The sequence below is a fragment of the Macrobrachium rosenbergii genome, chromosome 42, assembly GCF_040412425.1.
Source record: "Macrobrachium rosenbergii isolate ZJJX-2024 chromosome 42, ASM4041242v1, whole genome shotgun sequence".
NCBI classification, from domain to species: domain Eukaryota; kingdom Metazoa; phylum Arthropoda; class Malacostraca; order Decapoda; family Palaemonidae; genus Macrobrachium; species Macrobrachium rosenbergii.
In genome coordinates, this window is record NC_089782.1 from 43,913,822 (window position 1) to 43,941,299 (window position 27,478).

Consider the following 27,478-nt stretch of genomic DNA (forward strand, 5'->3'; position numbering starts at 1 on the left):
CTCTCTCTCTTGCTTTGAAGCTGGCGTTACGAAATAGCCGCACAAACTTGTCTTACGCAGTCTCCTAACACCCATCTCTTTGCTACTCCCTCCCTTTCCCCCATCGCCCTCAATCCCACCCCACTCCCACACGCACCTGTCATTTTCGGAATAACTCATGAACCAGTGTTGGCCTGCTGCAAAATACAGGTTTCAGACACCAGAGGAATTTTAATTTTTTATCATATCCAGACAGTTATTACCATTGTATAAAACCCAAAACCAAAGCAGACCTACTTTAACCTTGAATGGTTGATGTGTCATGTGTCACAGTTAATAGAGAACAATGCGACAGCTCGGCAGAAGTAAAAAGTTAACTTCTTCTTGTAAAAAGTTATTTAAAGTCATGATGTTTGTTGCGCATTAAACTTCGACCTTCTGATTTTTTAAATTTCATTTTGAGTCAACTGTCAGTTACCATTTACAGTGTATATTCACCTTCCCTCCGTGAGTTGTCTGGTATTGACTTATACTGTCGTATTTCCACATTCTAGTAATTTCCTTCTTTATTTTTTTTTTTTTTTAAGTTCTTGCACGATTTCGTGAGTAGCTGATTTATACTATCCATTTAGCCAGTGTGCATATTCTCAATAGAGTGGTAACTGATGAGATACTTGGAGATGAATGATATGGTCTTATGAAAGCGAATAGATTCACAGATCAAAAATTTACATTAAGAAATGTTTTTGATTACGAGAAGGCGTTTGACAGTGTCCACAAACCAGAATTGTGGAAGGTCTTAACATTACCATGTTAATTCCGTTACGTAAGCAGAGCTGATTTAAATTATCCACGAGCGAAGTGGATGCAAAATTGATGTCGATGGAGTCTCCTCAGGTTAATTTAAAATAGACTTTGGGTTGCTTCAGGAGAATGTTATGTCATCTTGCGGTTTACCGTTCTCTTTATTTTATGTCAATTAGTATTTTACTCCTGAAGACGCCGCCGATAGGCGAAGAAACGGTTCGTTGACTATAATAAGTAACCTTTCTTTATTCTTGAGAAGCTTACCTGAAGAGAAAAAGTATTATAGACTGATTCAAAATCTAAATAAAGAGATAATCTCTACCAGTAATGACACTGACTTAAATATAATTTATATTTTGTAATAAAAAAAATGTTGAGATGGAAGACAAGGTTTTGACTGGAGTAACGGCAAAAACTTGATGGATGCAGAATATACCGATGATACTATTTGAGTTATCAGTACACGAAAAGACCTACAAAGCTTGCTTAATAAAACGTGCCATGCACCTAGGGAGATGGGACAAGAGATAAATCTGAGGGAACGTAAAAAACGAGGACATAGTAGGCACCAAAACAGTTATATCAAATGCACAAAACCGTCATAACTAATACAGGTTCTCTCTTGAATTGGAATTAAGTGAAAGACCATAAAAAAGGTGAACCAAGCAATAGGTGAACTGAATAAGATTTGAATATCAGATCGACTGAAATTACATTCCGAACTATTTATCGATTATACACTAATAAGATCTGCCTTGCTTTTACGAGCACGAGTCTTGCCATAGCAATTAAGTCATAGCTGAAAGATAACGTCGATACGAGAATAAAGGTTTGAGAGAAATATTAGGAGTCCAATGACAGGATAGAGTGGGGAATGATGCCACGAGGAAAATGAGGGGCTTTTATGAGATAATGCAGATGAGATGATGAAGAATAATGGGCAACTTTAGAAAGGGGAAGATGGAGATGGTAATGGGACATGTAAGTTGTTATTTGCAAACATTTTTCGACGTAACTTACCAAGCAACCTTACACAAATAAATTTATGATATATATTTTCCATAATGAAATCATTATATTTGAGCAATGTCAACGATGCATTTATATAGAGAGAGAGAGAGAGAGAGAGAGAGAGAGAGAGAGAGAGAGAGAGAGAGAGAGAGAGAGAGAGATCTGCTGTTATATATATGTACTGTATAATTTCATTATTTTTTTCACATACATATGTGTGTGTGTGTGTGAAGATTGGTCACTATATTTGTACATGTCCTTAAGCATCCAGTTACTTGTGTTTTCCCCAAGGAGAGTAGTACATGGAAAATTTACTATGAGAATGGAGGCTGGAGATGCAGGAAAACGAGTAAATGGTTCTGAGATTTGAGATATCCAAGATAAAAATTCTGATTACTTCGTACATGCATGCAGGAAAACATGATTGGAATAATTCTAACAGAGGCTTTTTGTGTGAACGAAATCTAATGAAAACTGAGTTGTAGGTGTGATCTAAAATATATATATATATATATATATATATATATATATATATATATATATATATATATATATATATATATATATATATATATATATATATATATATATATATATATATATATATATATATATATATATATATTTATATTTATATAATTGAAAGGCTCAGTATTAGTTGATGAAAACTATAAATGGAGGCTGGAGATTCTAGAAATGCAGTAATTACAAGTGCCTACGTGACATGTATTGCAAATAGATGAAATGCACTTTTTAAGCAATTTATTTCTAACATTTTAGACTACACGAATATTTATTATGAAAAGAAACTCATATGTGTGATTGTCATTCATATGAAGCAGAATCATTTAAGTTAAAGGTAATAAAAACGAAAGAAACACCAGAAAAGAAATGGAAGAATGTGAACAAAAGGAATGAAAGGAAAAGTAAATAATAGTTCTCGTAAGGAGCGGCCACGCCAAACGGTTGCGCATGCGTATCAGTCAGTAACAGCTAATCGCAAAGAATCACGAGTCATGGCGCATTTAGCAAGAATTCCTTTGGTCGGCCTTCAGGTAGCAGAGCAGTTGACGTTATGTCACTGTTAAGCGATTGAGAAACTAATAATAGACGCTGCTGCAGTGGAGATGGATAACTTTCAATTTCCGTCGGTGTTTATTGCAAAGTCACATCACTAGATGGTGCTGACCTTTTCGGATTTCATGGCTGCAGCCGTCACCATTGCCAGTGGAGAACGTTTTCTCATCTGGGGAACAATAGAGAGAAGCACTTCGTAAATGGTTATTGCAATCCAGTGATAAGCATCGCGGTAAAAGGCGGCATGAGGTAGCTTGCTGTAAGCGAAGTCAGGATCCAGAGAAGTGACCAAAAAACCACGTACATGGAGAGAAGGTACTGTAGATGCCATAGTTGTAGCCTTATTTGGAGTCATTTTGCGCAAGTGCAAATTTCAATCTTTTGTTGGTCTCACTCGCTCTGTTGGATTTTCCCTCTCACCAGACTCCCAGCACCTGTTTAAAATGTCTTAAATATTTTCTTGATTTAAATAACCTCTTCATGATGAGATGGCTAGTCTCACGGCCTATCACAAGCCTCCAAAGATAGTCAAGGAGCTTGAGTGTTAAAACCGCCTGCATTGCAATATTTGACTTGCTTGATAAGTGTCTCCCCGAAACAGTTGACTCCATTTTCCTCAGTTTTTAAAGTATTTTTTAGATGCTAGAGGACTGAAGATATGAAAGGGGACTAGTTAAGGTATTACATCGAACAGCTTCAAGATTTCTGAGCGACAGAAATGCAGACAGACAGCTGTTTAAGGATGAAATGTTCCGAAGATAACATTTATCATTGGAGAGAGAGAGAGAGAGAGAGAGAGAGAGAGAGAGAGAGAGAGAGAGAGAGAGAGAGAGAGAGAATTACTTGGAGGAAAGTAGATTCTTTTATATAGATGGTTTTACCACTAACCGTTACCGTAGTCTCGTAGAGAGCTTAGGACGGTGCACTAGCGGATCCACCAATTTTCATATATATATATATATATATATATATATATATATATAAAATTTCGAGAAAAAATAATTATATATATAATTATTATTATTTATAATTATTATTTTTCAAAATTTTATTTCTATATATTTTTAATTTTTCCCATTTTTATATTTCTCAGGTTATTATTATCCAAATCTTCAATATTATTTTATAATTATTTTTCATTGGGGGGAGGGCCTGCCCAGGTGCAACCTCCCTAGATCCGCTAGTGGCGGCGGTGAGCTATATTAAAAAAAAAGAAGCATAGAAAAAGGGTGAAACAAAATGATGACCCACTTTATGATTCCCACGCTTAAATTGCTTTTATAGCCATAGTAGATACCCAGTTCGAAAAGGAGCCTTCATACAAGTGCTCTCGTATTCTGCCTCTGCGTTTAGCCAGCAACATTTGTTGAATAGTTGGGAAGTAGTCTGCTGCTAAGATCTGAAAGTAATTCTTTAGAAAATAATATGCCTCGTGTGTCTGACAAGGTCCGCTGTAGGAGAGCTAATCATTATGTAATTGTACGGGTGGTGTTACTGTAAATTTAAACAAGGACGCCCGTGAAATTAGTAAATTATTTGAAGAAAATGTTCCATAAATATCGTATGCATACAAGAATCTAATTGATTCGGTAAATAGCAACGCTTATTCTTTATTTATGAATAAATTAAAAGGTAACTCGTGAAAACGAAAAATATTTATTTGAGTCTGTCCTTATTTTTTTGCTTACGTTTTCTTTAGAAGTTTCTGCTGATAGTTTGTTTACAATTGGAGTTGCCAGGTAGTGATAATTGTGAGATAAATTTTCAATTTAAATTAATAGGAATTGCAGGTAACGTTGGCGAGCATTATCTAATGGTTTGATATAATAACTAAGAAGTAAGTACACTTAATCGTAAGTGACGAAAGATGACTGGTGTTTATCGATACCCAACGAACAGTGAATAAAGGAAAGTCTTGAAACTCATGCCCAGAGGTCATTTGCGGCCACTAGTATCCTGCTACCCGTTCACAGGATCGGTGTGATAGTATTGGATCCTTAATTCAAGAACGTTATAGCAAACCGCATATTGACCAAGGGTCTCCCTTGATTTTTGCTTGTTATGCGTACGTACATAACTGGAAGAGTGTGAAAATGCCATGTGTCTCAGGTGAGTAACCTGTTGGTAAAGTTAACCTAGGATAGTAGGTCAAGGTACCATGACAGGCGAGGCCTAATGTTCTCTTAAACTAGGCGATTTATTTTTATGTAATATAGTTTCTGTCGATGTCACTGTTATGTAATAGCCGTCTGTAGGTTAAGGGACATCTGATAACTAGACTTTGTTCCTCCTGGACTGGACTAGCCCCACCCCTTAACCTCGACCAAATTGTGAAACAGAGACGATTCAAGGGATACGACCTAATTTGGACTAAACCAACCTAGGACACATTGTTTTATAACCTAATACTGGAGATCTATATTTCTCTGTAGCTGAGACCCCACATCAATCTTCCATTAACCATTGCTTGTTGTAACATACATTTTGGGGGGTAAAGAAAGCTGTCATTCATTACTTCTAGAGGAACGGTCTTGTTTCCATGCAAAGATTAAATGTAAAATTATGGTTTCCTCCATCTTTTGCTTGCCCTTAGTCTCTGCATTCATCATGGGGTAGTATGCAGAGTAGGGAGACAGGGTTATATGTTAGTAATTTTGCCTCCTAAATTTAGTCCTGGTGATCTGTATCTGATATTCATGTTACTTGGGGGTGTCCAAGAGGGGCAAAGCCCCCCAAGCCAGGTTAGGGCACAGCACCCTGAGTCAGGTTAGGAAGGTAAGGTCTGGTTAGGTCAGGATACAGCATTCTAGGAAAGGTTAGGCTTGGTCTATTTTCACATCAAATTTCTCATGCCTAACCTTGTCCCGCTACACAGCATCCACTCCTCATCATGTATTCTACCTGCCTTTGCGAGAGTGATGGCCTTCTGTGGCCTGTCTATTAAGGGCACAAAAACATTTCTTCGATGCATGCTTCATTACCAAGTACACATGCCCCTGACAGGGGGCATCATGCAACATTTTAGCCTCCGAGTAGTCAGGTTTATGTTACCTCCCAAGTTTTCATAATACCATAGTTCTCAGGTTTTCAGATTGGTAAAACTCCCAGTTGACGGATGCCTCCAAGACATTAGAAGGTCAAGAGGTTCCCTTCTTGGTGAGAAATTATTTCATACATTAACTAGAATTTTACCTAAGGAGGCTAATTTAGGGATACAGCAAAATGTTGAGTACAGTAGTTCCTTGGCCTGTTAAGTTTAATAGACTTTCTTGTCTTTGGTATATACCCTAAGTAGATTGCTCTAATCTAGCAAGAAACCTATTTTTATTGCCATAGAGTTTGGTAGGGGAAAACTTCACAGTCTGTGGGGCAAATTATGTTCATTAGGAACGGAATTCGGTAGGCCTCATAGATATGAATAGTTATTGTTCAGGGTATTATGGTGCTGTATTATCACCCTCTGTGGTTATATCATTGGACAGTCTAAGTGGGTGAGCATGGACAAGATGAATTGATCTTCCATATTTGAACTTTATATATCAACTTGGTGAGGATGTGAAGCTATTGTTACCAGTTCTCATGCTCTGATTGGCTGAGATACCTTAGTAACTAGTTTCCAAGTTTTGGCAGGTTAGGAACCAAATTAAGAACTTGGTATTGCTAATTGTAGCACCAAGCATGACTCCTCCGTACAATCCTTGGTAAAGATTTTTTTGTACAAGATAGCTGCTAAAGCAGGGAATTCTAGTTTATCAGTCCCTGACATAGTCAAGGTGAGTTGAGAATTGTGAGGCCTAACCCATGTATATGCAGTAGACCCAAAGTCTAGCTTACAACTCTGTCCCTCTGGGCTGAAAGAGGATAAATGACAGAGTTTAGGATGAAATTTCTGGTCATGTGAATGATAAGGGAGCATTAGTCTCCTAAGAAGGGATGGGTAAGGTTGACATAAACCTTGAGTACTGTAATTAAGAAGATTATGACATCAAAATAAAACTTGTGGCTAGTTATACAAATTTATTAGAAAGCTATTGTACTCTCTCTCTCTCTCTCTCTCTCTCTCTCTCTCTCTCTCTCTCTCTCTCTCTCTCTCTCTCTCTCTCTCTCTCTCTTTTCTGTACAGATAAATTATCTGTCAATAGTAACATTGCCTTTTGTTAACATATTTGGCATAAAGTTTCAGTGACTTCATTGTGGTTGTAACCTCAATTGGCATGAAAAAATAAGCTAAGTGTAAAACTTTGGTTTGTTGGCTATTGATAAAGAAGTTTATAACAATCTCATTTACAGGTTTTTTTAAAAATTATTTTCAGTAATGTGGACAGTATGGTGGCTGCTAGGTTTCGCAGTTGTTGGGATAGCTTCCTCTGGAGAAGTATATACTTCCATGATTGATGTGGGACGTTTACTCACAACTGAAGGAGAGATGATTAGGGCAGTTGAGAATTATATATTAGCACAAGAGGAAAAATTGCAGAAATTGAAGAGGTATGTTAATAAAAGTTCAGTCAACCTGCTGTTTTTTGCTCCAGTGATAATTGATACAGATGCAGTATTTTACTCAGATAGCAGATTTCAGTTGTAAATATATAATAAGGATATTTTTGTGTCTATTTTTATGTACAGTACTTGCTGTTTTTATGCTTACTAAGCAACAAATAGATGAGATATAATTTTCTGACACTTAAATGTATTGTGGAGTATGAATTTGCTGTGTTGTAGAAAACCTTATTATATATGTATCTCTTTCAAAGACTTTGAAGTTCCCACTCATTTGCTGTATGATATACAGTACTGTATCAGAATGTGTATAATTTTTTAGCTACATATGAAGAGAGCAGAATTGATACAAACCCCTTTCTTTCAGTAAAAAAATGGACAAATGTTTTTCAGGGATATGATTGAGATGGAACGTGTTCATGACGAAGCCTCCCGTTCACCAGATGCCTTTCTTGGTAATCCTATCAATGCCTATTTGTTAGTGAAACGGTTAACAGTTGACTGGGCTGATATCCAAAATGTACTAACAGCAGATGATGTGGGACAGGGTGAGTTTGAAGTTCCGTGTTTTGACATATGATCCCAGTCTTGTTTCATAAGTGAATGTTTTGTAATGTATTTCTTCAGAATTTCTTATTTAGATAAAAAAAAAGTCATTCAACAATATCTATTTTTATAATTCTAAATGTTCATATATGGTTGTATTTCTTTCAGCTATGCTCAACAATTTAACCAATATGGCTGATCTTCTGCGTTGGCCTGATGAAGAAGACTTGAATGGAGCAGCAACTGCATTGATGAGACTACAAGACACCTATAACTTAGATACAGCCCAGCTGGCGCGTGGTTACATTAATGGGAAGAAACAGGCCTACAGGGAACTTACAGGTTAGATTTCTGTTCGTAACTTTGTCAGATACTGAAGCAAGTAAAGGGGTTAAATTTTACCATGCAGGTAGTGACTCAAATATGCCACTGTACCTTGTTGGCATACTGTTTTCTGTCGCAAGTTCCATTTTTATTCAGTATTTTTGCCGTAACATCTGTAAGTCTGGACTCTCTGACTACTCAGAAATTGTCTCGGAGGCTTAAATGTTCACAGATACTTCACAGATACAAGGAGCGGACAGCAAATCTCATATCTGATACACAGCTTGAAACTATGAATTGATTATATCCAAGTCTGTTAATTATGCAGTATGTTCATTTCAGCTGGAGATTGTTTTGAGCTTGGCCGTCAAAGTTACAACAGTGGCGATCATTATCACACTACATTGTGGATGAATGAAGCTCTTAACCGATTCGAAACCGAAGGAAACAAGACTGTTGATAGAGCTGACATTTTGGAGTATCTGGCATTTTCTACATACATGCAGGGAAATGTTAGGCAAGCTCTGAAACTGACCAACGAGTTACTTGTAGATAAACCAAACCATCAGAGGGCATATGGAAACAAAATTTATTACGAGGAAGCCCTTCAGAAACAACAGGCTGGGAGGGTCAGAGACGGAGAAAGCATGGACGTGGAAGCAGTAGAGAAGGTAATGTATGAACCTATCCTGATCCAGATGCATATGGACTCTCTTGTTTTACATGTACATAATCCTCCAATAAGCAGTAAGGTGTCTGTAGTATTGAATACCCTAGTGATCCAGGAAGCACAAGCATTTGTTGCTATAGTTTGTGAAGTCTCGTAGCTGTCAGGTACAGTAGTTACTAGTTCACACAGTACTAAGATGCCTTTATGTTCACCTACCTTGAGTATAGATGTCTAATGCGTGTTGCCAGTCGTACTTCCTTTTTCCCCCCCTCTTAATGGTAGTTCGAATGTATTTTGTTATTTTCTATTAAATTTTTCAGTTAATGATCAAATATTGTTTATCATTTGTTGTTATTTCTATTACCTGAAGTTCAGTGTATGTAGTAAGTGTTGTAGCATACCTTAACCTTAGCATATGATTGTCACTATCTCTTAATTGTTTTTGCTTTTATCTTGATTAGAATAAATAAGCAATTCTGGCTTTGGTTTGTGTGTTTATCACATGCTAGAAGCGTTGCTTTTGCAGATAACGTAGTTTTTCTTTGACATGATTTCTAATAACATAAATCTGAAGCAGTAAGAATACAGATAGTAAGTTCATGTCTTTTCCTTGCAATCAATAATTCAAAACACTAGTTGTTATTGAGAATGATAGTAATGTAAAGAGGATCTGTGTTGTAAATTTATGCTTAAGTCCATGTTTCAGCTCTTTGACCTTGGGTTGCTTCACATTGTGATGTCCCTCATATCGAAGATGTTGGCACATTGAAGTGCCCTGTCTTTGAATTGCCTACAGTCATTTGACTCATGGGTATTTAATGTCTAATCCATATGACACAGTCCCAGAAAGAATAGCAACACTTACAGTTAAATGTGTTTTATGTGACTGTCCAGTGTACAGTCAAGAATAAATATCAAGTATTGGATACAAAGCTTCTTAAGAAATTTTATGAGAATTCTCAACATTCTCACTTATCCAATACTGTAATGGGTTTTTCAGAGAGTTGTAATGTATTAAAGAAGATCTAAAATCTAATATCTTTACTAAGGACAAACCTTTTGGGTCAGCAATATTAGAGTTAGGAATGTTAACTCAGTGGTCTGGAAACATGAAATGAACTCTACAAGGAGGAGAAACAGCAAGGAGAATGGAAAAATTATATGATAAGAAGAATGTTAGGTCTGCTGTTTTATTGTTAAATGAAATATGTTTGAGAAAAGGCCTTTTTCTGATTAATAATGATGATAATTGTAATTCACTTGTTTTTGGTGAGTGCAGTATCATGTGTTCTTGCCACAGGCATTTCACTTGATGCGGACCTGATGCTGATGTCTTTAATAGCCTGAACCAGTGGTAATCCTACATTTTCCAGTTCTCAACCTGGACACATTGTTAATTTCTGTGTAGTAATCCTCTCTGTTGCCTGTTACTAGTGTTTTGCTTAATGTTTAGAAGTGAGCTAGATGGGTTTCGTTACTTCAACTTTCCAGCCAGTAGGAGTATTGACTACAGTAACCAGTAGAAACTAGGTATCGGTTTATTTTTAACATGACCAGCACTCTTCAGATGAAGTTCTACTGTAGCAGCAACTTCTTGAGAGAGAGACACCCTCCTGTATGTTAAGATTTACTTTTATATTAATATTTTTATCCTTCATCTTTTGTGAATGCTTAGTAGTGTGTCATTCTCCTAGTTTGGCGGCAACCGTAGGCCTTCACATGCCACTGATCTTAGTTTTAATTACTAGCAGCAAATCTACTATCCTTCTGGACTTTTTTTTTTATTATAAATTACATATTCTTGTCAGGCATTCTTATATTTTTTCATTCTTTCATGTAGGGATACACTGTTGCTGAAGACTCTGAAGTTGCCGATTCCTGGCAGAAAGAACGACGAGCTTACGAAAAGCTGTGCCGAGGTGAGGGTAAAGTTCCCAAAAATATTGCATCCAAGGTGGTCTGCTATTATCAGGTTTGTGAAATTTTAAGTGCTTGTTAACTGTGCATAATCATTGTTACAAAATATTCTCTGGCTCTTGAAACTAGAGTTTCACAGGTATCACTACAGATGATGCTCTTCAGAAACTACTATATATATATATTTATGCATGATGGATTTTTATGAGACAATTTGAGATTAATTTTAGTAGGTGACATCATATGCAAAGTACAAAATAGAAAGTTTTTGTGTGGGGCACATCATTGCAGTGTAAAAGTCTTGGATGTGGCACTCATTCATTATTCATAAAGGCTTTTGATTGACAGTATGCTATGATAGGTTAAAACATAACATATATTTGCATGTGGAAATATAAAAGAAATAATGAGAAGTAATGATGAAAATGAACACTGGGGAAATATGCATTTTATCAGCAATGTACAGACTGCTTGCATTTATGGGAAAATACCAGTTACAGTTAGTGAATGTTGCTATGTAGTGAAGTTTGAAAGTATTAGTTTTGATTGTACATCTATTTGTAATATTTTTTTATGAGATATTTAGCATGCATCATGATATGTTTGCAGAACCATTTTTCAGCATTTTTGTTCTGTACAGATAAATGTGTTAACAGTATTTTTGTGGAGTGAAGTTATGTGACAAATGATGATTGGATGCCAGGAAGTGAAAAACATCCTCAATTTAAAAGTAATAGAAACAAATTAAAAAGTAATGATGAACACACTGACAAAATATGAACTGCATCCCTTTTCAGAATGATACCCGCTAAAACTAATGAATGTGTGATAACTAATGAACAGTTGAAAGACTTAGTTTTTAATTACGTGAAACCATGATATCTAGTACAGGTTCACTTGAATTGGAATTAAGTGAAAGACTAAAAGAGGAAAATCAAACTTTGAACAGGATGAATAAAAATTGGAAGTCAAATAAATTAGAATTTGTGAAATTTTAAATTACAATGATATTCCTTTTCAGCATGGTCCTGGGAAGTCGCTCCAGATTGCTCCAGTGAAAGCTGAAGTGATGTACATTCACCCAACCATAATAATTTACCATGATGTTATCAGCGAAAAAGAAATGAGTGTGGTGAAGGAAATGGCAACACCCAGGGTAAGGCTGCTATGGAGTAATTCTTATTTTAATAATTTACTGTATGAAGAAATACTCATTTACTTATATGTACTTTTTATTCTGACTGCAACTTTCTATAGTTGACCAGCCACCAGGTATATACCTGATTAATTGGACAGGTCATGGGGTTACCAATAGAGTTTTTCAGAAAATAGGTTATATACAGTATAAAGAACTGCAGTAGGTTCTCAATTTACAAGAGTTAGTTGAATTGAGACATGATTTGAGTCCTTCCTTAAATGCAAAAGTTAAGTTGCTGCATTATTTCTTTCTCGGGTCACTCATTTATGTCTAACATCAGTCTAAAACATTACTGTATTATAGTTTGTAGTGTTATTGCTTTAGTTTGTTACATAATCTTCTTAGCTTAATCCCTTTCAATCCTTCCTCCTCAATCAGCCTTACTACATGCCCATGCCATCTCAAAATAGAGCATATCAGTAATCTTTACTACTGTGGCACTACTAATTTTTTCTTTTCCAGACAGTCATATAGCAAGAGCCTCATTATTCACCTCCGTATCCTCATTTCCGTTTGCTATAGCTTCTGTTTCTCCTTCCTTCGTAATGCCCATGTTTTGGAACCATACATAATCACTGGTCCAGTTACAGTGCAGTAGATCTTTATTGTAAGTTTATTTCATATTCTCTTGTCACACACTACCCCCTGCCAACTTCCTTCATTCCCCCCAAGTGGCTTTTATCCTACTTAAAACTTTAGCTTCACACTCCCTCTGGGATTAAAGTAGAGCCTAAGTATTTGGAATATCTCTACCTGTTTAAATCTGGGCCTCTGCCTTGTACAAATAACCTATCCTCTTCCTGCTTGCTGAACACCATAACCTCAGTTTTACCCATAATTACCTTCATATTACCCCATTCTATAGATTCCTCCTTCTCTCTTACCTTTCTATGCAATTCTTTTGTCTGCCATAATCACCAGATCATCTGCATATAACATTTCTAATAGATTTCCATTCCTAATTCCTTCGCTCAGTACATCCATAATCAGTGCAAACAAAAATGGGCTAAGTGCTGATCCTTGATATAAGCCAAGTCTTAACTCCAGACATTTCTGTTTTGCCAAAGTTTGTTATTACTGATGTTCTTGTTCTATTATACATCATTTCAACCAACCTGACCAACTTTTCTGGCACTCTCCTCTTTCTTTAACACCAAAAGACTCCCCCATGTTATGGTATCAAATGCCTTCTCTGGATCCATAATTGTACATTAGAACTTCAGATTACCTTCCAGCCCCTGCTAATATCATAGAATTCAGGCAGGAGAGGGAGAAGGGAGAGAAGCTGTAACAAGGAAAAGCAGACAAAATTTTAAGCAGGAGACTGATGTAGGAACACAAGTAAATTATTAACAGTTAAGAAAGAAGTAGACATTAACATGAGTAAAAAGCAAGGTTAACCAAATAATTGTGATAAATAAGGACCTGAATTATAGTACTCTCACTTGTTCTTCATTTTATTTTAAAGTTGCTGCATACATATACATTTTAAGTGTATACTTTATACATATACAAACATATACTGCATGTTTTCTTTAATTGTGCTTTTGCACTCGATAGTATTCTAATAACATTTTCCTTCCTTACAGTTCAAGCGTGCAACTGTTCAAAATTACAAGACTGGAGAGTTAGAGACTGCCTCTTATCGTATCAGCAAGTCTGCTTGGTTAAAACATGATGAATCAGAAGATGTAGCTAGAATTAACACCAGGATTGAAGACATCACAGGTTTGTCTAAGTATTTTTTTTATCTGTAAATGGTGAGGGGACAGATTTGTTTTAAGTATCTTTTTTATTTATAAATGGTGAGAGATCCATGCAAATTTCTCCCTATACTGTATCTCCAAATCTGAAGATTATCATTGATGTAAAGTAATTTAATACTAGTCTCCCATGGGTCTGACCCACAGAATTTATTCTTAAATGATGTGAAAATTGGATGGCTGGTTGGGAAGAGACCAGAGGGAACTGCCCATGACTGAAGATTAAGAATAAGTATTCAAAATCTCTGGCAAAACCAAGTAAAGAATCCATTGTTCCACTAAACTACATCGTAAACTTGAGACTTACATTGTTAAACTTGAGACATGATATTGTTCTTAACTAAACATGTGTAATCATCCCAGCCCAATTGGAATCTTAAACTAACAGAACAGCACTCATGTTGTTATGAGAAATGGATTCAAGGGAGAAATGAAACTAGCTCAATTTCTTATATTCATAAGACTGTGAAATACAAGAGTTACTGCATTTTTTATGTTTATTTTAAAAAATAAAGTACTTTAAAGAGGGCATTGAGTATGGAAATCATTAAAGTCCCACAGAATTTAAATTACTTGCTATATTTAATTTCCAGACATGCAGAGTGCTGTTTATGTTAAGGGAAGAAATGCAAAGATCAGCTCCCTGAGTGTATGTAAACATTGTGGTCTTCCTCATGCTCAGCATGAAGGCCAGGTTTAATTCACTGGTCTAATAGAACTACTTTGATAATGATAATGCACTGCGTGAGAGAATAGCTGTTAATCATGGGCAGTGGCATGTCGCTTGTCTAGCAGGCTGACCTTACTTTTAAGTTGGCCAATATTCTTTCATGTGAAGATTGCACCCAATCATCCCATGAGATCCTTGCTCAACTTATGGAAACCATTGCAGCAGTGGTAATGAATATGAATATAGTCACCAGTGGCATCATTTGTGTTTTAATAGAATGATATGATCATGGACATTTTTAATTTTTAGAAGTTCAATATTTGACAAGGGCATCATCATGTCACCAGGTTGATATAAGTAAGTGTCCCTATGGTGTGACCACTTATTCCCAGAGTGGTTTCCACCCATATGGCTGTTTGTATTCAGGGTGGAACATTAGTCCACCTAACAACCTTGTTCCATGTCATATTTGGAAGAAATCTCTGGAGTAAGGTGGCACTTCCTCAGAATACCTTGAAGTGGCTGGCTGCACACATTTGCCTTCGCCACAACAGATAGGGGAGTCGAATTGATGAACCTCCTCAAGTGGTGCTGCATCAAGTCTTGGAAAGAAGAGAACCAACTCTCTTTTAGCCCAGACATGTAGCTGAATCTTAAGGAGTGGGAACTCTTATTGGCTGGACCAGCTGGTGACCTGACTGATACAAGAGGATTAGTCTGCATCTGGTTGCTGGACTGGAGTCTGGTCTCAAAAAGGATGTTTCTGGCCATGGCCAAATAAGAGGAAGATCCCGCTGCCTGTTAAGAAGTAGGGACGAAGATTATGAGGTAATTGAACCTTACACTTGTACAGTAGCAATCCTGGTGTGGTGTCGTCTTTTAGGTTGTCTTTTTGTAGACAAGCATCCACTGGTTGAGAGACCAATTCCAAAACATCTTACAGTGGTGTTGGTTGAACAGAGCTGTCTGCTACACCTACATAACAAATAAGGAGTCCCTATCCTGCACAAGAGATGGGGTCCCTATCAAGGTTTGATACATAAACATGGTGGGGCTTACTTGGTAGAGCTTTGCAAGTTTGTAGGTATCTTAAATGCATGGTGAAGGTGAAATACAATACACAGCTCAAAAGTAGTACAGTGTACAGCAGTAATTAAAAGGTAGCTTAATGTAAAGGAGTGATTATGATTATAAATGATCATAACAAAGGCAAAGTTATTTTTAACATATATAAAGCAAATTGCAAATATGGAACAGTTAAGAAAATGTAATATTTGAATTGAAGTAGACAAGATTAATTAATACAGTGTTAACAAAAAGAGAATAAAACAGCAGGCTTATATCAGAAAATACCTACTGAAGGTTAATGGTACCTCCTTGTTAGCATTTAGATAGGGAAAGGCCCAGACTTGGAAATACATTACATTGTAAAGAAATGAACAAGTACAGGAATTTTGAAAAAAAGCTAAACTAACTTTTTTATTCAATACAGAACAAACAAATCATACAAAAATATATACAAAAAACTTGTAGGTAACTAAGGCAAACATAAATAAAACTACTTGTTACTTCAGAGTCATTAACAAGTTAACTGTTCATCATCTAGAGTCAAACATTAAACCTAATGTAATGTCACTGGAAAACCATAAGTATGCAAAATACCCAAATTAGCTCGTTAAGAAATCACTGGAGCTTATGCTAACCAGTCCATATATGATGCTGTTCTCTAAAAATTGAAGGGGTAATTATTTGGAAAAGAAAAGTTGACTCAGGATATTAAATCCTGCAAAGCATAAACTTCCTAATAAGGTATAGCATCAAATTAATTATCACATGTAGAGAAAAGGAAGGTTGCAGTAAATGAGTGTCTGGGTATTCTGCTTGGATGTTACAGTGCTACAGAAGTGAAAAGTGAAATTGTCACTTCATGTGGACCTGAGGATCAAGGTGATGAATGTGTACTACTACTACTACTCTTCTGTCTGTTAGACATAAGACTGGTGTGTCTGGAACCTTAAAGACCACAAGTGGTACATTTGATGTGAAACTATTTTGTTGTTTAGTAACTAACAAACCCTAATTTTACATCAGGTATCAGTTTGGCAGTCTTATGTGAATGATGTATGTATTTTTATACAATCAAGGTTTATTTTTTCATTATGACCTTATATCATGTTAGGAACCGTTCCAATGTTTTGAGAATGTTTTAGTTCTTTCTTGCTAGATTTTTAATTATGAATGTTATCTTCATCAGAGTACTGAACTGTACTATGGGGATTGTTCATTAAAATCAGTAGAATCACTTTAAAACTAGGCCATATAGATTATTTTCTCTAATCAAAAGTTCTTTTCAGGGCTGAATGTGGATACAGCTGAGGAGCTCCAGGTTGCAAACTATGGATTAGGTGGTCACTATGAGCCACATTTTGATTTTGCAAGGGTAGGTGTTCTTATTTTCAGTGATGTTTTGAAGTTTGAAAGTGTCAGACAGGTCTTAGTAACAGGTTTCAAGTGTATATAAGTTATTTTCTCTGAATATTTTCAAAGTCAAGCGTAGCATAGTACTTATAATCATCAGCAACTTCCTTATTTTACAGCGAGAAGAAAAAGATGCCTTTAAAAGTTTAGGCACTGGTAACCGAATTGCAACTTTCCTCTTTTATGTGAGTAATATACCAAAACAGGAAATTGTACTTGTCAGTGCTTATTAGCCCCACATTTTAGTTCATGTAGACTTAATTGTACATGATGTGCCAATGACGCTTTCCAGATTGAATGCTGTGAATCTACAGTTGTCATTCAAATTTTGCAGGGGTTAGGGGCACCAGCCCACCATGGAAATTGAAAGTCCACTGATAACTCCTGAACTCTCAACCCTTAAGCCCTAATAGCGTATTGTCAGCTGTAAACCGTACTGATCTAACTTTAACTGTTCATCATTCAACAAATTTTATACACTACAGTACAGTATGGTAAAATACACCTATCCTAGTGGACAGTACAGTACTATACAGTATCAACAGTGTGGAGAGAGAGAGAGAGAGAGAGAGAGAGAGAGAGAGAGAGAGAGAGAGAGAGAGAGAGAGAGAGAGAGAGAGAGAGAAACTTGTACTGTGCACTGTAATGTAGTTAACTTGTATAATTTATAGGATTTGTCTTGCATATGAAATGTATAAACCAATACCCATTAAAAAAATATTATTTTTAAAAATACCACCCACCAATTGCTCAGCGATGTTGAATGTCAGTGGTTATGTTGAAAACGATAATGCAACACAGACACACTTGATGTAGTTCTTGGTAAATGTTATTACACTTACCCACAAAGAAAAACTCAAAATGGACAGATGTTTATTAACTGCAGCATTCTTTGTAGGTTTCACTTTTGCAGATTTTGTTCAGTGAATTTATTACAGTATTTTTATTATTTCTTGTTTTTGTACCTCACTTCGATTTATTTATTTTAGTTTACAGTAGGCTCTTTTGTTTTGATAGGAACAACACAACATCATGTCAGTGATATACCCTTAGTTTTGTTCTTTTGCCCTTTGAGTTTCCTCTGCTTATAGTTACACTTTTATAATGTGGATTGCTGTTTTAGGCACTAGTAACTTACATTATCTTTACCTTTGTTTAAATTTTACTTACTTGTGGATGTTGTGTGTGGTTGTAAGTGTGTGAATGTGTGACTTATAGTTTTTGTGTATTTGGATAGGATATAATTTATAACCTATTAAATTTCTAAATTTCTAAACAGTTCATTTGCTGATATATGAGAATAGCCACAGCTGCGAAAAATATATCATTTAATTACTTATGAAAAATTGACGAACTCAGAACCTGCAGAATTTGAGGGTCGACTGTAGATGGTTTGCTCTTGTAGTAGTTAGTTATATTGCTTGATAACATAGAATAATCTTTAACCATATTAGAATGTTTTATTTTATCACTGCAAGCTATTAACATCAATGTGCTCACAACATCAAATGCATCTTAATTTATGTTAAAATATTTTACGTTGCAGCTTTCTTTTTTACTTTTTTGTATTGCATTCTGCACTTCATATACTATGGCGTATGTACGAATTACCAGCTTGAAAGTTCAAGTTTCTTTTAACTCGCAGTCTTTGGAATGCAAGGTAACTCATGTTGTTAGGTATCCAGGTAATCGTCATTAATAAATATCCATATTCATAACCCGTGAACACGACAGATGACTATTTGATTAGTTGTGCCCAAACCTTTTTTTAAGAAATTCCTGTAGTTTTTTTTTGCAGTTCTCCATCAGATTATTTTGCCCCTCAGATGTCTTCATGTTTCAGAATTATGTTTATATTGTAAAAATTTTTAATTTCTCTATCTTTTACAAATATTGACTTACAGATAATTTGGATCAGCCTGGTTGATGCCTGAGAACTCTTCAGACTTGAAAACTGGGGCTAGTTTCTTGAAGAACTGATTCCATTAGTACTTTTCATGTGTGTGTGTACTTTTTTTTTGTTTTTTTGCTAGTAAAAATTTTTAGATTTTTGTGGCATTGCAGGTAGATCATGGGTGGTGTATGTTTTGCCACAGTTACTTGTGTATGTATCTAGACTCTAGTTGGTTAGATGGTTTTATTTTCTGTAGTAGATAAAATTAGGCTGACTTAAACTTGTAAGTTCATGATTTCTCATTGCTGAGCTTAAGGCCAGTGTTTTTTTGCTGAACTTATACAACCATAACCTTCATGAAATTTAAAATTTGGGATCATTTGTGGCTTGCAAGGAAAGCTAGGGTTAATGAAGCTCTGTGAGGCTCATATTGTGAATGAAGAAAGAAAGATTTAACATTTCCAGAATCATGTTATAAACTGAGTAAATGTTATTTAATGTTGTTTATAAAAAGATTATGGAACATAAACAAAGATATTTTAAAGCAACTATCAAAACTTCCTAAATTCGTCTTTGTACATGAACATGAGGTGATCAACTCTGTAAATGCTATGTCATTTCTATTGTTGGGAAAATAGTTTCTGTTGTAGGGAGTCAAGGGTCGTACTACTGTGTATTCTATTTAAATGTTCAGCTCTTTTATCACTTCCTGATTTCATTGTTTATGAAAGTTCTGTAGAGTGTTAAGTTTATTGTGAATGATACCTTTCTCACTTTTTTTCCTTTGAGTTTAATACTGTTTATTTTTACAGGGTTTTATTCAGTTAAACTACATACTGTATTGATATCTCTTGGGACTCAGTGTGTGTATATAGGTACATTTTAATTTTCAGGTTTAATGATCTTTTTTCATCTTTTTTTTATATCAAGACCAAATTTAATTTCAGTTTCAGAGTGTGTTTATTTCGAGATTTTAGAATTTTTTTTGACAGTCTTGGTGACAAATGACTTGATTTTGACCTTTTCTCTGTAATATATATATATATATATATATAGGACCAAGGACTTTGAATGAACATTGCGTGTTACAGAAAGATGAAGTTGACCCAGATATTGGCCTGGGCCCTTGGGGCAATCGTATTGCCACTTTTCTATTTTATGTGAGTAACTGCCTTGTATGGACTGCTTTTCTTGTAATCTTAATTTATTTTTTAATTTTCTGCCTTTTCTGTAGTTTCCTGTTGTTCTGTGTCTGAATTTTTGGCAGGTGTTGCTGAGACTGCAAAAGTTATCCTTGTGTTTGTGCTTGAGAACCCTTCTTCTTGGTCTGTTCTTTTGCAACTTTGCTTCACTTGCTGTTGACTGATTTATCAAGTAAAGCTTTACTTTTAATACTCAAGAGACTCTTCTCCACTATGGAAATTGGAGGTTCCCTAAACATCCTCTCCTGTCTGATTTTGATGAGTGTATTTAGATTTACCTTTTTTTCATATTTTAGCATTTATTTTGTATCCTTGCACTCTGTCAATTAGCAGGGGGTGGTGATGTTGGTTGTTGATGTCATCAGTTGACCTGATGTTGCTGTAGAGGCAGTGTCATGGTGATTTTCAGTATAAATTATTGAGTTGTTAGTGTAAATAGTTGTGTAAAGTAGCATGACTAGTTGTAGTGCTTGGTAGCTGTACATTTACGGTGGTGGTATAAAACACTAATAGTTAAGCCATGTGACTAACAGCATTTTAACTTTAATTTTTTCTAATAATTTTACTACTATATTTTTAACTGTGCATGCATCATCGAATTTTTTCAGCTACTATTTTATAGTACAGCATTAAGAAATATTCATGCAATATAGAGGAGTATTTTGTCTTTCATTTTGAGTATATTGTGATACGTTTTGATAAAAATGTTAGTAATATATGAGATTTTCTGAAATAAGAATGTACTGCACTATTAATAAGGAGTTCAGTAGTTTCAAGTAATAGTTGACCATCTGTAAACCAATTTCTGTAGATGAGTGATGTTGAAGCAGGGGGAGCCACTGTATTTCCTCACCTTGGTTTGTCTCTGTGGCCTGAGAAGGGTGCTGCAGCATTTTGGCACAACCTCTACCCAAATGGAGAAGGAGATCTATTAACAAGACATGCTGCTTGTCCAGTGTTAGTGGGTACAAAATGGGGTAAGTTATTTTGAAGATCATGATTACGTTGAAGTTTTATCACATAGCATTCTAATATTTACGGCAACATTTTGGGTTATGGCTGGATGAATTTTTTTTCTTTATGAAATATTTGCAGTATGTGACAAATTGAAACATTGTTTTGAAATGGTGAGAGCAAATTTGGCCAAGAAAAAGTTAGAGAGGTTGGACTGTTTGGTGGAAAGAGATTGGAGAAAGAAAGCTTTGGAACTAGGCAGAAGGGAAGCAAAGAACCTTTGATATGGCCTACAGTTTGTTGTGCAAAGCAATCACTTTGGTTCTCCCAATTCCTTTCCCCATTTTGGAGGTCTGCTTCCATAACTCTTAAGTTGAATAATTTGGATTAGCCTTTTTTTACATCATATATCTTTTATTTATACCTTTAAAATGCTACGTACCTTCATTTAGAACTTTTATTTAATCCTTGGAATCAATTAGCTTTTTTTAATGTTTTAAGAGACTTCAGTACTTATGTGTGTTTGCCTTTAATTAGGTGACCAAGGATTTGTTCTCTTGTAGAAATCTTCAAACCTATTACTGATAGGGGTATTTTGTTGCGGAATAAGATTATTTGCAAATAAAAGTGTAACTGCTATGTAATTCTTTTCTCATTTTCAGTGTCCAACAAGTGGATCCATGAGAGAGGTCAAGAGTTCAGGAGACCTTGTAGCTTAGATATTAATGCAAAGTAAAGATAAATTGTAAGTTTGTAGAATTTTATGTGCAGTTCTTTTGTCATTGTGATTTGTTATTTTGTTCTTTGGTGAAATGTTAACGTGCCCTAATTGTAATATGTTAAGAATGTTAAGGCATATTTATTCCTTGTCAGTAAAATATCAATTTGCCATTAAAAAGCCACACTACAATGTGCAGATACAGACTTAAGGGTCTCTGAATGTCATTCTGATTTACTCTAAATTTCACAACACAAAGTTTGGCTCTGTTGCTGGTGTACACAATATACAGTATAGTACAGACTTTCCCTACTGTAAAACTGGGGAAGGCTTTTGACTAGCTGAAATAATTTATGTCAAAACAGATGCAAGTTTTCCATGAGTTAAAACTGCATAAGGTTTCTGACTAGTTAACATAATTAGTGTCAGAATAGATGGAAAATGGTATTCACTACCATGGAGTTGGTCATATTTCTCCATTAGTAAACCATAGTTCAGTACAGTATTTGCATTGTCATTATAAAATACAGTACTGTGAGTTGTATGTATGTTGCAGTATTTCTTAAATGATCTGCACTTTTAAGAAAACTGGATTCTGTTTTAGACATGTCGATATTAAGTAGAAGGTAAAGGCAGAAAAGTTGCAGATACTGCCACAGAAACATGTAAACAAGCATTTTTGACAGTTTCATCAGTTAATGGGAGATTGAATAAATAGAACATTAACATTGATCTTGCACCAGTTTTGAGTAGTCAGTTTAAAGGGATAATCATCATCGTTCTCATGTCAGGTGATCCTTTTACATGGTTAAATGTCTTCAATCTTTTACATTTTTCTCTGAAGTCTCTTCAGGTCCAGGTCCTTTTCTGTACTCTACACAGTCTTGGGGATGGTAAAGGAGATGACCAGGCTACTTGAGTATCTGGCAGTTGCTATTATGTGGTAAACAGGTTAACACGTGTTTGCAAGAGTTCTATTCTTTTACATTTTGACTTGACATGCAGATTAACTGAAGTTGCTTAGGTCAGTAGTTAGCGACAGTCTGTATACATTTTAAGCACTTTACTGTATACTGTAGATATAGTATGTTGTTGGAAAGTCAGATTTCATGTAGTGCTGCTTGCTTCTCAGTCACATTTGTAGTGTGTTTAGAATATTCCGGTATTTCTAAAATCAGGTGTTGAAAGTTGAATTTTTCACAGTAATAACACTAGATAATAGTTTCCCGTTAGATGCCCTGCAGCTTTGTCTTCCAGTTGTTTATCGTTAAATCTAGTTATTCCTGTTGCACATGCCACTTTTAATTGAATGGTTAAATAATGGTGGCACAGATTCACGTGGCTCTTCCAAGTACAGTTACGCTTCAGCACTTCCAGTATTTTCTAGAATGGTTCCTGACATTAATAAGTAACAAGTGAACAAAGTGAGACAGATTTACCTGATAAACCTGTAACCATCTGTGTATGATTTTGACTTCATGAATGTAGAACCCCATATGGCAAAATGCACTAGGTGAACTTTCCCAGCAACTAATTTTTTAATCTGCTTTATTTTGTATCTGGTAATTTGCATATTCAGTCAGGTATTTGCTCTGGAGAAATTAGAAGTATCAAGAAAATATTGTAAATAGTACATACAAAGCAATACACTTCTCTAAGGGCCAGATTAGATGAGTGCCCTTTTTTTATGAAAGACAAATTTCCTACTTCTGGGAATGAAACAGATTCGTAAATTTACAGAAATTGAAGTCATAGGTTAAGAAATGTCATTTTAATGTGATCACTAATGTACATAAGTCATAGCTTTGAAAATAATTGTGTGAATTTACTCTAGGGGAAAGCCCTATACTTCCTTAATTTGAGTACATGACCTGTATAGGTGCCATAAGTTAAAAATGTTAAGAAAACATTGTACTTTGTTTACCCAAAATGAAATAAAAGTTCAAAGAGATATCTTTTGTTTGTTATACTTTGGTTTGTGCTTCAGATGTAGATTGGGTATCAAAAGTATCCTTACTGTTCTGCTTGTAACAATGTCATCTTTGGTATTTAGTATTATGAGGTATGTAAAGTTTCAAGATTTTATTTTTTATAAATTCTTCAAGATGCCTATATGAAACTCTGGGTTAGATGTACTCCTCACTTTTTCATTACAGATCTGCATTTGTTTTTAGTGTTTCAGTTCTCATATGTTCATTGCCATTATTAGGTAGTGTAACTAGAGTATAAAGTAGAGATACTTAACTCTTCTTGAGGGTAGCCTCTCAAATTTAAAGTGCATAATTACCTGCAAATATTATTTTTCCAAAAGAAGATTTTAAGAGGCTCGAATTATTGATATTCAGTGAATTCTCATACATAACAATGACCACAGCTAACATGCAAGGCCAGTTACAGTCATTCTAGATCATTTCTGTCATAAAATAATCTATACTTAACACTTATCATTCAAGGTAAAAGATTTGTTCTCTAAATTTTGCTTGAAATGAGTTAGGCAAACAAAATATTAATGTAGTTGAGGATTCCTACCTGCTATGTTTACAGAGTACACAATATACATTTAACATTCATTAAAATTAAACAATACAAAGAATTACCATATAATAGTCTAAAATGAATTTATTATTACGTATTACTTTTCAGACAACCATAAACTCCTGCTTCAAAGTTGTGGAATTGATACCCATCCTAAAAGGTCCAGTATATCTATAAGCTTTGACACGGTGGTCTGGTTAAACAACTTGACAATCATCCTCAAATTATGGCCAAGAGATCCTGGAGTCATAGGAAAGACCTTTGTTCTTGAAAATGAAGCCATTCCTCCTGGTCAGAACAGGCAATGTTGACTTCCTCGGCAACAGTGTAATGAAGAAACAGTTCCCAACTGGAGGAGAGCAGGGTGCTCATGTTTTCTGCTCCTGGGAAAGGAGTAACAAAGCCGGCTTTAGACAAGCTCTCGGCTTGGAAATCATGGCACAGTATATAGACATGGAAACTGGATAGATGTTCTTCAAGCAGGACTCATGAACAGGGAAAGTAAATTGTCTGCATGTTGCTCGATCAAGTTTTCTGGCTGATTGTCATAAGTCCCTGAATAATTTGTTAAGAATTGCAAAGGCTACCTACGTGATGATGTCTGAGGTCCCAGCACTGTAGTTGTCCTTGAGTCTCAGTGCTGCTTATTGATAATGGTTATGCAATGAGAAGAAACAAGGCATAATGAAGTTATGCACTTTCACTTGGTTGTGAAGAATTAACACTTACACAAGTGGCCGTAAGAGCAGTAACTGTCATTTCTAAGCCCGTTTCTTTTGCTAAAAAGGCCAGGAACCTAATTCAAAAGGGTTGAAATAAATGATGGTGAAGAAAATTGATACCCCAAACTTCTCATGCTCTTGAATAAAACCCAATCTGTCCACTAACAAGCAGGTGGTGGAAGGATTGCATCTTCAAACTTCCCAGTCGAGTATTATTAGTATTAAGAAACCTGTCTGGTTGAGAGCAAGTTCCTGCATCAGCCCATTTCTAGTCCCAGTCCAGTCTCAGAATTTAGATAAAATTGGCTTAGTGCTGTGATCCCAGAAGAAACACCTAGTCCCTGATGGGTCTACCCACTCCTATCATCCTTTGCAAGTGTGGTCCCAGATGTAAAATGCAGCCACTGTTGATGGTCCTGGCATTGATGACTACATGGTTTGGCCACAAGTTCAAAGACCAGGTGTAATAGTATTCAGATATTTCTGTAGTATGGCTCTGGTCATAGCCCAGCTTCTGCTTGTAGCACAATTTTCTGAGAGAGCAACACTCCTGAAAGTGGAACATTGGTTTTTGTTGCCAGCACAGCCACTGACAGTTACACACTCCTGGCTATTAACCTGATCCTCTGTGCAGAAGTTCCCAGGTGAGCAATAGCCCAGTTCCAATGGTAGTGCAATTCTTGTGGTGGAAATGACTGCCTATGCTCTCATTATTCTTAGATCCTGTTGCTAGCTCTGTGTAGGAATTCACAGGTTTCCACTGGACTCGGGTTGTGTCTGCGTAGTATGCTCATCACCTCTGAAGCAGGCTCCTGTTGCTCAAACAAATTCTGCTGGTAGTGCAGCTGACTTGAATTATAATTCCAATACAGGAATTCGTTGGTGTGCATGGAAACCCTTTTGGGTACACATCCTATGTCAGTCTTTACCCTAGATTAGAATTCCAGCCTTGTCCATAGCACCTGTATGTTATATTTGTTGGTGACAAGACCCCAGACATGTTTGCGTTATTTTGTGCAGGTGCTGGTCCCATTACATCTGCCAGCTGTGCTTTTATTCCAGTTGCTGAATTGTTCATGTCAGTTTGTTAAAACAGTCCCCTTCATTGCTTGTGGGCCCACAAATGTAACCATGTCATCTCCTCCAGTGATCTCATCGACCTGCACACAACCCTGGCCAAATTGCATGCATGGGACCTCTTCTGTCTGTTGTCATTGTCTTGGCTGTTGCGACCACAGCCAGGTACAATGTTCACGGACCATTGCTTTCTCACATACTTTACAAATGAAACTTAGGTCAACAAAAAAATTAATTTAGCAAATCAACTAATAAATTTTTGAATGGACTGAAAAAGCTCCATGGTAGCAGATGCAGCATCAGTAAATAAAATTGGAACTGATAGAGACCCCATGTGAACAGGGTGTTAGTGTTTGCCAGTGAATGATCTCTGATATTACTGTGAGACATTTATAGTGTATAGCAAAGTATGCATTATTACGGTACCAATACTGCCAGGGCAACATGAAATTCTCTTATGAGAAGCCTTGGTAAGAGGAAATATGGCTTCATTCATTGACAGTAGGGGTGTCATGCTGTAAGGAAAAACAATCCCACCATAACATGGGCAGTATTGATTGTGGACCTGAAACAGACACGTAAATATCAAGGTAACACTTGCAAAAAGCTTTAACCATCACAACATTGAATATTGTCACCAAAGAAAGGAACTTTTTGCAAAATGTACAGAATATCACTTGCATTAAAATTGTGGAAGAATTCTCAGACATGAACTTCTTGAATAATGCAGAGGCTACACACCTGAGATGGAAAAATGGATTGTTAGTGATCGTATTGCAGTTGAAATCAGCACTGACTGTAGGTTGAAACCCAGAACTGGCCTACTGGACAATTTGTGTTGGTATATGATAAGATAGGTAACTTGAATGTGGCAGAAAATATTTCACCATTATTACAAGATTTTTCAAAACCTTGCAGACTGCTGCAGATTTGTCCCATGTCAAAGAGGTTATTAATTTCACACACTTAAAAGGCTCTTGGTACCACAGTTCAGGAATCAATGGGTTGAACTCAAGAGTTGATAGAAACTTCTCAGTCTACCCACAGATGAAGTGTACACATTGCTTTGAGTTGTCTCAAATGCAGCAGAATTCACAAGCAAAATTAAAGAAGAAACATAGCTAAATTGGTGTGCAGAAATCATTCAGCTTGTTTCCATTGCTGGGATATGGAGTGGATCAACAAAGTATCCTGGAGAGCCAAACCTCACCAAGTAACATACAGATCCATGAAGAGAGGCTGGTAGATTAGTAAGTGAACTTTGCAGATAGAACAAAATGATTTCATCTAGAAGAACTTTCATCATAAAAAAGATGGAGAAGGATAAATGCAACATGTAATATACCTGACAGAAGTATATTGAGGAAATTTAAATACTGTAAATACTAAAAAAGGATACAACTCTGTGGTGTGATGAAGAATATGATTAAACAAGA

At 35.9% G+C, this 27,478-nt stretch overlaps 1 protein-coding gene across 3 annotated transcripts in view; it reads left to right on the forward strand.

The window, feature by feature from the left end:
• The window catches only part of PH4alphaEFB (prolyl 4-hydroxylase subunit alpha-1), a 107,139-nt gene extending 83,480 nt beyond the window's left edge, over nucleotides 1-23,659 (forward strand). For 2 of the 3 annotated variants that reach the window (XM_067086322.1, XM_067086323.1), the window contains exons 3-13: nucleotides 7,188-7,362; nucleotides 7,768-7,922; nucleotides 8,089-8,262; nucleotides 8,587-8,915; nucleotides 10,755-10,886; nucleotides 11,853-11,987; nucleotides 13,619-13,757; nucleotides 16,817-16,902; nucleotides 17,060-17,125; nucleotides 20,848-21,013; nucleotides 21,653-23,659. In XM_067086322.1, coding sequence (XP_066942423.1) covers nucleotides 7,190-7,362; nucleotides 7,768-7,922; nucleotides 8,089-8,262; nucleotides 8,587-8,915; nucleotides 10,755-10,886; nucleotides 11,853-11,987; nucleotides 13,619-13,757; nucleotides 16,817-16,902; nucleotides 17,060-17,125; nucleotides 20,848-21,013; nucleotides 21,653-21,726 — 1,629 coding nt within the window. In that variant the 5' untranslated portion in view covers nucleotides 7,188-7,189 and the 3' untranslated portion in view covers nucleotides 21,727-23,659. Of the gene's footprint in view, nucleotides 1-4,608; nucleotides 4,984-7,187; nucleotides 7,363-7,767; nucleotides 7,923-8,088; nucleotides 8,263-8,586; nucleotides 8,916-10,754; nucleotides 10,887-11,852; nucleotides 11,988-13,618; nucleotides 13,758-16,816; nucleotides 16,903-17,059; nucleotides 17,126-20,847; nucleotides 21,014-21,652 lie in introns of those variants that run through there. The other variant, XM_067086321.1, reaches the window with a different exon arrangement.
• Nucleotides 23,660-27,478: the final 3,819 nt, after the last annotated feature.